Raw genomic sequence first — 14,823 nt, 5'->3', positions numbered from 1 at the left:
AAGATTCAGTTTATTTCACGCGCTGTGACAGCTGCTTCTGCATGCGCTAGGTGTGTGTGCTCGTAACACCATTTTAAACTGGCGCGCAGCCGCGTCTCTCTCACACAGTTCGGAAGCGGTTGAAATTGCAATAAACAAGTGTATGTTGTGAACGAATAATTTGTAGAGATTTGTCAGAAGAATCAGCCGCGATGAACAGCCGATTTGTACGGAGGCATCTGATGACCAAACTACATTGGAATTCAAGAACAGAAAAAATCAAGTAAGCCCAGAGCGGTTTGTGTTCAGACTGCGTGTTTTTAGCGAACCGTACCATAAGATGAGATCGAACCGTACCCAGACCACCTCCCGTGATGGTCTTGGCTCGGTTCGCTTTAAAGGGGTCTGAGATCGCGTTGGGGTCGCGTTGGTTATGACGCAATCGTTAGCCTATTTTTACAAAAACAGCTTCTGCGGGGCGATAGTGTAAGATACAAGGCAATAGAGCCTTTTATACATTGTCGTGTTTCTTTAGAAATAAACAATGGACAAATGGAGTCTTTAAACGCCTCAGATGTAAAGTTATTCAATGTCAAAGTGACTCAAAAATGAATGGGAGTCAATGGGATGCTAACAGCAGGTGATGGCTTGGTTAGCAATGGCAGCCCCTAGGGGTGGAACGCTTTCCGAGCGCTAGATTACCCCCTTGGTTCACACTGGTTTGTTGTTGTCGTGACTCGTGAACGCTAGTTGGTGTTCCAGTATAATCGGTCCGTCGAAACTCATTCATTGAAAAACGTTCTGCGGTGCAAAAATAATTGTGGTTAAAATTATGTTATTTATTTTTTGCATAATTCATGCGTTAAAGTCCCGTAATTAATTAATCTTAATTAACGCATTAAAGCCCCGGCCCTAATATATATAAGAACCTTGATATATATATATTATATATATATATATATATATATATATATATATATATATATATATATATATATATATATACACAAAAATATTACAGACTACAAAACCTAGTCATGTATGTATGTATGTACTGTATGTATGTATGTATACGTACACACACAAAAAACTAATTACACAAAAATATTACAGACTACAAAACCTAGTCATGTATGTATGTATGTACTGTATGTATGTATGTATACGTACACACACAAAAAACTAATTACACAAACTACAAAAACTACATTAAATAACATCAACCAAAAAGTAAACATTTTTTTACAGAGTGAAACCACTGATGCCGTTAGTCATGCAGAAATGACACTCAGCAGCTGTAAATAATGTTCTCTCAACATTACTAAATATGTCAACAACAAACTCATTACAGCTGATAGGAAACATTGCTGGACCGGGTTCAGGTTTCAAAATTAAAATAGAATCTTGATGACATTCTGTCAGGTCAAAGATCAGAATGGGAATGTTCTAGGAAGGACACAGTCCAAATACACTCTAAAAAATGCTGGGTTTTTTTAACCCAATGTTGGGTCAAATGTGGACTAACCCAGCGATTGGGTTGTTTTAATCCCACGGTTGGGTTAACTATTTGCTTAAGACAACCCAATCGCTGGGTTAGTCCATATTTGAACCAACATTGGGTTGTTTTTTACTCAGAATTTAAGTGTACTGTGGAATAGAGAGGCATGGACATATTGATGCAGATGTTCATTTAGAGGCTTTATAAAGACACACAATGACTTTAAAGGGATGGTGAAATAAAAGCAGATGCAGGCAATGTGCCCTGAATTAAAGATGGTTTTGAGGTTGTGCTGGTTATTTTGGAGTGTGTGTGTGTGTGTGTGTGTGTGTGTGTGTGTGTGTGTGTGTGTGTGTGTGTGTGTGTGTGTGTGTGTGTGTGTGTGTGTGTGTGTGTTCTTCTCAGAGGAACTCTTCTCAGGGACTGAACACAGTCCAGAAATACAGCAACAAAAGCTTCCTTTAATAACAGCAGGATGTCAAACTGCAAAGAAATCCCTTCACAGTGCCGAGTCACCAAGATCTACTGCCCTACTTTACCCACAATTCCTCTGCCAACAATCCCTCCCTCTGAGTCTGTCCGGAAAGATTAAAGAACCGAGGGAGAGTGAGCGAGATGAAAAGGCGCATTTGAGTTCATCCTATCTAAATACCTCTTCAACTGCTTCAGCTCATTTAATAACACTCTCTGTAACACTCTTGGTAATGTTATACAAACTATACGGTATGAGCACTATGAGTCAGATCAAGCTTGGCATGCTGGGTAACCATCGGTGCCACAATATTACTGCAACAGAATAAGAAGCTCGGTCATTCTAAACATAACCACAGTCCCTCCCAACCCGAGAGACAATATGAAGGGAAATCTGTATTTAGAACAATGACAGAGGTAAAGTGAGTCTGGATCAGAAATAAAGAGGGTGTAACAGTGACTCAACCCCTTCAAAACTCACACACACTCAACGACAATGAACAGTCATTCACACGGATCTGAAAAGGTTGAGCATTTCGGAGGGGAGAGGATGTAACAATTACAGAATGTTCACCCTTAGTCACCAAAAGTCTTGTCAAAAGAGCCAGTGTGTAATAACTGAAGGAAGTTAGTTAATCACACTGTCTGATTGTTGCAACGATCCTTTGGGTCTCTCACTGACTTTTCATGGAAAACTATTCATAAAATAACATTCATAACTCCCTCTCCAGTCCACTTATTGAAATTAAAACAACTTGCTCAGAAATCTTCATGTTATGACTGATTTAAAAGAAAAAAAGAAGGAAAAAAAATAACATCTTAATTTGAATTCAGCTTTGAAAACAAGAACATTATAAGGAGTCCGAGTCTGTCCGGCACATGAAACAGAATTCATGAGTTCATTTCTGAATGTGAATAGAGATCTTTCAGACACTTTTAGGACAGAAGAATCAATGTGTCTTTATCAGTCAGTCATAGGTCACTGGTTGCTCACATGACACTTCACGTCCTCGGGCGATTGACCTCAGCTTCAGAAGACCTGCAGTCGGGCGACGCTCACAGCGGCATGGACATAAAGAGACACATTTGATACTTATTGAAGTCTCTCTTTCTCTTTTTCTCTCTCACTCAGAAACCTTGGTTCACGGTAGTCAGATCAGCAGACCGACAGAGTCTGGAGGGCAACATGAGGAACCAACCATTTTGACCTATATTATCTTGAACAAAAGAGTACATGAAAAACTGATATATCTACAGTTCAGAAACAGTGTTTATATGAGATAGAGAATGTACAGGATACTATATTGAACAAAACATTATTTTTTTAAATAAAATGTAATTTATTCCTGAGCGATATTTTCAGCATCATTACTCCAGTCTTCAGTCTCACATGATCCTTCAGAAATCATTACAATATGATTTGCTGCTCAAGAAACATTAATTATTGTTAGCAATGTTAAAAACAGTTGTGCTGCTTGATGTTTTAATAGAAAGTGAGACATTTTTCTGGATTCTATGATGAACAAGGTTCAAAATAATGGCATTTATTTTAAAATATCAATATTTTATTATAATTAAAATAACTTTTTTTTACTGTTACTTTTGAACAATTTAATGCATCTTTGCTGAATAAAAGTATCAATTTAATTTTCCCATTTCTGAAGAGAATTCTCATACTTAAACTCAAAATGCATCCCTCAAGGTCCCGTACATTTATTTCCGATAGAAATAATGGTCAACATTGAGGACAACTAACTGATGAAACAAACCTAACAACAACAAAAGCAATGATAAAGATTCTCTCTTTCTTTGTGAAGGACGGATTTAGGTCAGTTGTTCAGGTCATCTCGCTCATCATCTCAGACAGAATGAGACGGTGAGGGAAGACGACGACCCAGACATCAGGACTGGATGATCTTAGACATTTTATAATGTAATAATGGACATTAGTCAGAGTGGATTCACAAGGCTATACATTTTCCCTGCACAAATCTTGCAGCGGCGTCGTGTTGGTCAGGTATGTGTGCTGCACTGAACAACAGAAAGCTGCTTGGTTTGATAAATCATTATTTGGGAGCTGTGCTTCATCATTTATTACTGTACTAAAGAAAAAGTACAACATTTTCCAGCAAAATGTGTCTACATCTTTAAAGAATCTTTAGCCAAGTTTTTTTTTTTTTTTTTTTTTTTGTCTAGTGCTTTGGTTTTATTGTCTGAACAGACCGTATATCTATTCATCTCCTCCACATTTTTTTCATTGTCAAATGAATTATGTCCTATTGTCCAGCAAGTATAATTATCAGTATCAAGTTATTGTGACATCACCTTAGGCCATTTTCAGAGACACAAACAAATCCATCAGACCCTCAGTGAAGCTCAAAGCTCCAGCTGGGAGAGTTCGTATGGCAAGCCATTTTAACATGTTAAGGTTTAGTTCATCCCAAAATGAAATTGATGTCATTAATGACGTTCCACACCCATAAGACCTCCGTTCATCTTCAGAACACATTTTAAGATATTTTATATTTAGTACGAGAGCGTATGTAAGTGTATGCACACTATACTGTACTATACTTTCCATGTCCAGAAAGGGAATAAAAACATCATCAAAGTAGTCCATATGACATCAGTGGGTTAATTAGAATCTCTTTTAGCATTGAAAATACATTTTGATCCAAAAAATCACAAAAACTACAACTTTTTTCAGTATTGTCTTCTCTTTCGCGTTTTCAAACCTCAAATAAAGATTAGAATGGTTATGAATCAGCGTATTTATTCATGAATTCGGATTGGCAATGTCACGTGATTTCAGCAGTTTGTCCGTTTGACACGCGATCCGAATCATTAATCAATACGCTGATTCATAACCATTCTAATCTTTATTTGAGGTTTGAAAACAAAGCGGAAGAGAAGGCAATGCTGAATACAGTCGTAGTTTTTGTTCCACTAAATTTTGTGTCCAAACTGTTGTTTCAACTTTCCACTTAATTTTATAACTTTGACATTTATAATAAGTAACATAAGTACTAAATATCATTTTTTTTAAATTATTGTCTGAACTACCATAGGTAGAATTTTTTTTACAATAGCCTTTTTTCTGTAGTATTTACTTCACCACACAATCATTTTTAAAGATTTATTTTATCAGACACTAATTATTATTATAGTCAAATACTTATTTATTAGCCTAGTATTTCATTATAATCATTTCATTATTAAACTTTACTTTAAACAAAAAGTTTTGGTTACTAGCAACTTTTTAGACAAAAGATACCCTGCACTTAATAGGTAGTATTTTTTTAAATGTACATTTCTGCTTACTATTAGCATAAAAATAATGCTAGTATGTTTTAAGAATTAGATGTTAATAAAGCTTGCCATAGAGTTTGGAAACAGTTTCTTCCACATCAACTTGCCTTTTCTTTTTATAACACATTCTCTCTCTCTCTCTCTCTCTCTCTCTCTCTCTCTCTCTCTGCTTCTTTTCCTGTTCTCTCTCTCTTTCTGGACAGACAGACTCAAGAGTCGAGGACTTGATGGCAATTTTGAAAATATTTTGTGCTAAACATATTAAAAGCACATTGAAATGTACACTTAAGTTTACTAAGAGAGATGTCAGAACGAGGTATAATATTTTGAGTAATTGAATCCAAATTCAAAGCTTAAGTCTTCCTGAAGACTTTATGTGAATTAGACATCCATCCTTCACTGTCTCTGACTCCATCTTCCAGAAACATGAACATACTCTCCCACAGTCACTCTGCTACCTGGAGACCGCGGTGACTCTGAGCCAGCCAATCAGCTGCCTGAGAACTCGGGTCCTGTTGCCCGATTGGCCGGCTGCTTCAGAGCTCATTACAGCATCAATGCGGCTGTCATTGTGTGTCGCCTGGCCACGGCCGAGCCGATTACTCGCCAAGAGCCTGTCTTGAAGAACACAAACAACCAGATAATGAAGCAAAGCCGAGGGAGAAATATAACAAGTAACGAGAAACACTGACGTCCTGAAGGGCTCCAGACATTAAGAGTGTGTTCTAATTTTCTGAAGAGGATCTGTAATGAGAAACACACAACAAAGAGTTCTACGCCTTTGTGCTTAAACAATGTGTTTAAATGAAAACAAATGTGCTGTGTCAACACACACACACACACACACACACACACACACACACACACACACACACACACACACACACACACACACACAGAGAACAAAGGAAATCTGAAAAGCTTTTATCTTTTTAAGAGCTCTAATCAGTCCATCATGTTTCTCTTTTTCTCATCCTGTCTTTCACTTCACTTTCTGTCAATATTAACATCTAGGTCTCTAGTTTTTTGTGTTTTCTGAAGGAAATGTGTGTTGTTGGCTCACTTATTTTTAGTAAAAATACATTTTAATTCATCTTAATTTATTTTTACTAAAACATGTTTAAAATCAAACATTAGTTAAAGGTTAACAGTTAATGTTAACTAATGCATTAATGTTATGCAAACATTTTATATTTGTAAATATTTCTAATTAGCTTTACAATTCAAGACTAAGTTTTTCATATATAATTTATATTTATTCAAGCTTTATTTCAAAATAGAAAAAAAATATATTTGTAATAGTTTTACTTGCGTATCAATAATAACACTGATGCAAAACCCGCTGATGTGATACTAAGGTGTCAGAATGTGGAGAGCCACTGTTTTATGAACTCCCACAGGGGTCAGAGGTCAAGCTTTTAATAGAAACCTGCCATAAAGGGGAGACACAAAAACACTCACACACTTTCATTTGACGACAACAAAGAAAGGCATGCAGTATTTGTTTTAAGATCTCAGATCTTTAGCTCTAAAGATGCAAACAGAGGCTTCAGATGATCAGAATCAAACACACTCAACCTATTAAACGACTACAAATCACAAAACATCAATATTCACTATTATCAGTGGGCATACACTATGGTCAAAAGTTTTGGGACGCCTGCCTTTACATGCACATGAACCATTCTTATGGAGTTGGCTCACCCAATGCAGCTACAACAGCTTCAACTCTTCGGGGAAGGCTTTCCACAAGGTTTAGGATGGCCGAGAAGGCCTGGCTTGCAGTCCGCTCTAATTCATCCTAAAGGTGTTCTATCGGACTCTGTGCTGGCCAGTGAAGTTCCTCCACACCAAACTCACTCATCCATGTCTTAATGGGCCGACGCATTGTGCACTGGTGCGCAGTCATGTAGGAGCAGGAAGGGGCCATCCCCAAACTGTTCCCACAAAGTTGGGAGCATGAAATTGTCCAAAATGTCTTGGTATACGGAATCATTAAGAGTTCCCTTTTTTAAGAGGAACTAAGGGTCAAGCCCAAACCCTAAAAAAACAACCTCCTCCACCAAACTTTACACTTGGCACAATGCAGTTAGGCAAGTACCGTTCTCCTGGCAACCGCCAAACCCAGACTTGTTCACTGGATTGCCAGACAGAGAAGCGTGATTGGTCACTCCAGAGAACACGTCTCCACTGCTCTAGAGTCCAGTGGCGGCTGCTTTACTCCACTGCATCTGACGCTTTACATTGCACTTGGTGATGTAAGACTTGGATGAGGTGCTCAGCCATGTAAACCCATTCTGAGAAACTCTCTACAAACTGTTTTTGAGTTAATCAGAAAGCCACTGAAGTTTGGAGATATGTAGCGATTGACTCTGCAGAAAGTTGGCAACTTCTGCTTGCTGTGACCCTCAGCATGCGCTGACCCCGCTCTGTAATTTTACGTGGCCTACCACTTCATGGTTGAGTTGCTGTTGTTCCCAATTGCTTCCACTTTGTTATAATACCACTAACAACTGAGCGTGGAATATTTAGTGGTTAGGAAATTATTAGGGAAATTAAATTAAATTCACGCTTAAATTCACACAGCCATGGAAGTGATTGGAACACCTGAATTCAATGATTTGGAAGGGTGTCCCAATTCTTTGTCAATGTAGTGTATTTAGGGTTATTGATTTGAACAAACCCATGACACTAAGCACAAGCAGTAGTAATAGTGATGCATGTACAAAACAAACAAAGACACACTTGCTATCAGGAGCCAGTGATGGGGAAACATCTGCATATACTGCTCTGGTTAGCACAATCTGTGGATGAGTTAGATTCTATTCTAAGAGAAATAACTGCTGTGGTTACATGGAATGGAGGGATTCCAAAGAAAACATTCCACCATTTTCCCTTCTCCCCGTCTCATGGAACATCTCTTATAAAAAAAAAAAAAGCCCACATACCGCTGAGAAAGACTAGCGGACTTCACAGAACACGACAGAAATGGCTAACCAAATTATCCCATGTGCCAAATAACTTACAAACAGGATATTAGACTCGGTGTGACCTACATGTGTTCAGTGTAGGGGAATGTATTTCTACCACTGTCTATACGAGCTGTAACAGAAGTGTGTGTGTGTGTGTCTGGGATTTGCAGAGAGGAAATTCCAAATCATAGCTGCATTTTTTCCACACTCATGAGACATAAAACCAGCGCACAGATGCACACACAGGAATGCCAAATAAATGCTGTACCCGTCATACCACATTACACACACACACACACACACACACACACACACACACACACACACACACACGTTCCTTAAACATTACCACACATTTGTATCAGTACTTTCTGTACAGTCTTAACATGTTCTCATCTCATCTGTTTATATGAACCCTAAACGTTTCAGTTTGATTCACATATTCATTTACATGTGAATGAAATGTATTCAACACATTTGAACATTTTACACATTTGAGTACATGCAAAAAAACCTTTTGTTAGTCAGTTTTTGTAGATATCTAATAAAAAAAAAGTTCCAAAGTATTCATGTTTTTTTTAAAGCACACCATGTTTTTAGTAATTTCACAATATATTTTTTGAGGCTCTAAAAACTTGTAATTGATTGTAAATATACACACACTCATTTTATTAGATCACCTTTTCTACTGCTCGTAAATGCAATCATGGATTCACATCATGGATGTGCAGCCAACACATCTACAGAAACTACATGATACTATCATATCAACATGAAGAATCAAGGCAGTTCTGAAGAAATGAGTGGCTGAACCGAAGAAAAGAGAAGAGAAGAGGAGCTGTGAATCTGAAAGATCTGGAGATATTCTGTATGAAGGAATGGTCTCTGATCTCCAAACTCATCAGGTATTACAGGAGAAGACTAGAGCTGTAATCTTGGGAAAAGGAGGTTACAATTGGGTGCTAATAACTGTGGAAAATGTGAACATTTATTTCATAATTCGCTCCCCCGCCCAATTTAAATTGTTTTACTTTAATGAAAGGTTAGAATTTTTTAAATGAAAGATCAAATGCAGATTTATTTCCATTCATAGCCACCTTTGCTCATATTTAGCACTATTAGTAGAGGACATTGTATCAAAATCTGTTCACGCACGCACGCATACACACACACAATAAAACAGAATAAGTAATAAAGAAGACATTTTAATGGTGTGGGTTTGGAGACAGCAAGAAAATACATCTCTACAGTCAAAACGCCTCACCAATACAATCTCTACATTATTACAGTAAAACAATCAACAATAATAAAAATGACAAAGAAAAACTGTTCATAAAAAAACATCAAAACAAAGAAAACTCAGTCTCTTTGTTTTTCCAGTGATCTTTATCCAGCTTTTCCAATAAAGTGAAACTGTATACTTGCACAGCCATCGGTACGATCAATCGGTCTAAGCAGAATCTGCTGGCGCGCAGGTCTCCGAAAATACAGAAAGTTCAAAAATATCAACTGGAAACGTGGCTTCAAAAACTGACAGGACGTTCTCAAATCTCTTTCAGATGCGGGGGTGTCTAGGCAGCACTTAGAGACTGAATCATTGTCATGTTTTACACACATTACATAAATGCATATATGTTTCAATATCGTATAATCTGGAAGACAGTTTCTCAGGATTTCTTGACGAGCGCAGTCAGAGCTATGGCTTTAAACAGTGATCTCTACCCTCAAACATTCAGCCAACATTAACATTCAGGTAAGTCATATTGCAAAGCTGAAACTCTGAGATCATATTTCCCTGTGCCGCCGTTTATGGCTCAAGAACAGTCTTAAAGGTTGACTCTGTTGGGGATCAGACAACATAAAAGACGGACGTTTGCTCACCTTATTGCTAAGACCTCAAAGAAAACAACTCGATGAAATAAATCTATGTGCAGCTTTTAACAGATAGCCTATTTCAGCATCGAGGACAGAAGTTCTCTGCTACAGTCCCTCATGTGTGGCATGATCAAACTGTTTATCGGAGAAATAAATGCCAAAGATCATTGTCAATGTTAGTTTCGCCCTTTAAATGTTTGGATTATAGAGTTTAACTCACTGTCTGGCGGTGAATTAAAACACGTACATGACAATGATTAATCTTGTGATGGTGAAACACTGAAAAACGAGTGAGTGCGCATCAGCAGTTACAGAAAACACTTCACAAACACAAACACACACGACGGACGTTTCTGGAAAGACAAAAAATCTGACTGCTGTTCGCAAAGCGATTATATGAAAGTTTAGGCAGTGCAGCGATTAAACTATTATTTCATAAAACAGCTGTGATGCAGTTTATTGCAGTTAATTAAACACAGCAATTTATGCATGTTGTGTTTTTAAATAATTTCTATCAGAAACTATTTTTGCATGAACTGTGACACAGCAATAATTTATACGAGAATGGTTTTATGAATGACTTGGTCCAAGGATTTTCGAGATTTAAACAACTGACTTAAAACGACAGAAGAAGCATCCAGAAACAGAAGTGTGGAAGAACCAACCTTTGTGAACAGGTACCAGACCTTTTGTAAATCTCGTGATGGGCTACAGAACCTCAGTGAGAACACCTAAAGTACACACCAACTGAACATGCATTTGTGGGCTTGACATTATTGGCACTGTGCGTTTCAAGAACAATAACGCAACTTATTTCAAACATTCAGCCACGTGATATGTTTTAAAGTCAAAAACGTAACAAAAAAGTTAAAGCAGAACGAGGAACCAAGAGAAAAGAGGAAGCTCCGGTGAATTTGGAAAGGAAGGAATCATTCTGGAATATATTTACAAATCTTTGGAATCTTGCAAAAGCAGATGAGAGAGATGAACGGATCTTGTGTGTAGAGTGATAGAGGCTAAAAACGACAAAATGAGTGTGACAGTGACATGACGAGAACTCTCCTCCTGTCTGACGGCCAATAGGAAGCCGTGTGGGCTTACTCGAGAGGGTGTGGTTTAGCGAGAGCCCCGCCCTCGCAGACTTGGTCCCCAAAACACGTTCTGTCTTTTAACCAGTGGAAGGAGTCCTTAATTTGACCGTAATGGAGCGTCATCTAAGAGATCCTCCAGCGAGCCCGTGTCCTCCGGAGACGACTCCTTCCTGTCCTCCGCGGTCATTCGGGTCTTTTTCGTGCCACTAGGCGGGCCGCTCTCCTGAAGAAGCTCTTTGGCGAGAAGGTTTGTCACGGCCTGACCGGCTCCTCTCCGATTGTTGGCTGAAATAAAACGGGAAATAAAAGTCTGAATGAAAAACGTCATGCTGGGAAGGCCACACTCTGAGGTCAGGCACAGGTGTTAGAGTTCAAAGGTCACTGTTATAAGCACTACAGTCAAAAACAACCAACAACTTACCTTTTATAGGAATATTCCAGGTTACTTTCAACTTAATAAATTCGTCCATCATTTATAAAAAACAAACGGATCATATTTACAATAATACAAAATAAGCTTAACAGATCAAAAGCTTTAAAAGCATTTGTCTAAATCAAGCTTGATTATTGTAAATATTATAACAATCTGTCCAGTCATATTACAATACAGATTTTTTAAAGCAGCTTCACATTAATAAACAGGAAAATTATTGTTCAGCTCAATATAGTTTAGTATTGACTTAATTTATTTTCTGTGGTAATCCAAAACACGTGGTTCATCCACATTAATACTTGAAAATAACCTGAAATATTCCTATAGACACCCATCAAATTCACACAGAGACAGCTGCAGAATATCATACATCATCATATATGTGAGCTGGACGCCATGCTGCTTTATTTAGGTCAGCAGGAGTCTGGCAAGTGTTTACACGCATGTTAAACAACCATGTAGAACAAAGACATTCATATGAGAATATCGTCATATTCCATTCAAATTTTTCAGCCTGTATGCAAAACACAACCATGCAGAGTAACCCATAAGTCCACACACACACACGGAATTCCCAGTGCTACTGATAACAATCTTTGAACAAACATCTGCAACGAAGCATGCAGAGCGATGAACAAACACACACACACACACACACACACACACACACACACACACACACACACACACACACACACACACACGCACACGCACAGACGTTACCAAGCAGGTGTCCAGTGTGAGCTGTGATAAGGACAGCACTGAGTCTGTTGGGGAGAAAAAGCCGTTATGGGTGCGATTGTAGCTTCAGGTTATGAGCGTCAGACAGATGGGACCTTTATAAACATTCACCGTTGTATCCATAGTTTCAGTCAATAAATACCAATCACTTAATGCTATGAAATGATGGCAAGTATTTCTATTATTACACGCTGTTTGAGCAAGGCAAAGGCATGATCACAGTCAATAAGAAAACGTTTAAAGGTGAAGTACGTAAGATTTTTTGATAAAACATTCTCTTGACCCAGTTCATTGTTCATTGTCTATTAGAAGTCTACCTTTAAATAGAGCGTAAACATTAAAGGTGCAGTGTGTGATTTTTTAGCGGCATCTAGTCATGAGGTTGTGAATTGTATCCCCTCTCCCTTTGAGAGCACATAGAGAAGCTACGGTGGGCGATACAAGACAAAACTGTTGTTGTCGGAGAGAGCCGAGCGCTAGAGTGACTAGCGCTCTGTAGAGAAGTTTGTCCGTTTAGGGCTACTGTAGAAACATGACAGCTCAAAATGGCGACTTTATGACTTTAAAACATAACAGTTCATTATGTGAGGTCTTTATAATCCACTGAAAACAGTTATTATAGATATTATAGATCTACACACTACACTGCACCTTTAAGCTGGTCCCAGACTAAAATGCATGTTTGAGCTTTAACTGAGAGCAACATATTGTAAAATATGTAAGTGCCAGTGTTTTGTCTGAAGATGTTTTTTTCTAAAGTACATTTATAAAAGCTACTTAAATTACCTACTTTAACTAAGGACTAATCCTGCTGCCGGTTCCATAATTAGAGCCATTATGTTAAGACTGTCTAACTGCCACTAGTGTTGCAGAAACCACATACTTCACCTTCAATGTACAAGATTATGGAGCAATGACATTTCATATTATAAGTGCTGGGGGATATTAATCGTGATTAAATCGCATCAAAAAAATCAAAGTTTGCATTTACATAATGTGTGTGTGTACTGTGTATAATTATTATGTATATATAAACACACACGCATGTATATATTTAAGAAAGTTACATGCACATACTGTAAATGTAATATCCTATATATAATTAAAAAATACAAATCTTAAATATATACATGCATGAGTGTATATATATATATATATATATATATATATATATATATATATATATATATATATATATATATATATATATATATATATATATATATATATATATATATATATATATATAAATAAATCACAGTTATCATATATTCACAGTTAAATACATATAGTTATCAAGACGCATCTACTTTGGAAGGAAAATGACAAAAGATGCATAAAAATTATGTGCATTTAAGCTTAAATCTTGACTAAATATCTGCCAATGGGGTCAGACAAATAAGCTTAAAATATGTATAATATATAAACAAACTTTTATTTTGGATGTGATTAATCAATAATTTTTTTCCAGCACTAATATAATGTGTTTTTATAATCAATAATTGTATTGATAATTGTTTATATTGATCATCGTTTCAGAAAACAATACTTTGTCACATTACATTTCAAGTTTATGTATCTAGTTTTAGAAATGTTTAAATATTTGTTCTGGAAAATAAAATTTAGAGGAAGAACATAACTTTCTGAAGTGCTGTTAACTTCTTTAATTAGAGAAGGAGTAGAACGAGAGACAGTAAACATTACATAAATGGCCCACATAATGACTTATTCACATCTAAACCGCCTCCACACTCTCCTGTCATTCGCATGTTTGATCTGATTTGCATCCCAAACTTATATTTAGACAATTGGTTCATCACACTTTTCACTGCTGCTAGTGTGTGTGTGTGTTTCACACTGTCTGGGTGTAAAACAAGAGCTGTGATAATTATCATCAGGGTAATGAAGCTAAAAATAAGAAACAATTAAGAGTGTTTGGAAGTGTTGAGCTCCCTGTGAAGCAGAACGCACCGCAGAAAAACATTTTCTTCCTCAATATTCTTTTGTCTTGTTTTTAAGTATTTTAGCATTTAATTTGGAAGGAACGAATGCATGACAAACTATGCATCAAAATGATGTGCATTTAAGCTTAAAACCAGACAAAATAAAAAACAAACTTAATCTTAAGAACAAGACTCCATTCCTACTCCATTTTTGTTTATATATTTGTACTGGAAAACAAGACAAAAAAAAAAGACAAAAAAAGACTGAGTTTGTTGTATATCTGACATGATTAAGTGTGAGGTATTGTTCTGCCCACAACAGGAGTGTGTGTCTGTTACACTTTTCGTAGGATTGGAGAGCGTCTGCCTTCTTGTTTGTGAGCTGGACAAAGAAGTGTGTGTGTGTTTTGTGGACATCTGGCACACAGTGTGTTTCTCTTCAAGTGTTTGTGAGTTTGGTCTCTATAAAGTGATATTGTGTGATGGGCACAGGGTGCGTCTCTGGCTCTTT

The 14,823-nt window shown here is 37.2% G+C and overlaps 1 protein-coding gene across 1 annotated transcript in view; it reads right to left on the bottom strand.

Annotated features, from left to right (window-relative positions):
• Positions 1–9,414: 9,414 nt before the first annotated feature.
• Positions 9,415–14,823, bottom strand: part of LOC137092610 (protein diaphanous homolog 1) — a 132,555-nt gene continuing 127,146 nt past the window's right edge. The window contains 1 exon segment of the mRNA XM_067456914.1: positions 9,415–11,480. Within this exon segment, the coding sequence (XP_067313015.1) occupies positions 11,293–11,480 (188 nt within the window). The 3' untranslated portion in view covers positions 9,415–11,292.

This window comes from Pseudorasbora parva, chromosome 11 (genome assembly GCF_024679245.1).
Source record: "Pseudorasbora parva isolate DD20220531a chromosome 11, ASM2467924v1, whole genome shotgun sequence".
NCBI lineage: Eukaryota > Metazoa > Chordata > Actinopteri > Cypriniformes > Gobionidae > Pseudorasbora > Pseudorasbora parva.
Note: the sequence above shows the minus strand (reverse complement) of the source record. Positions and strands in the feature narration are given on the sequence as shown.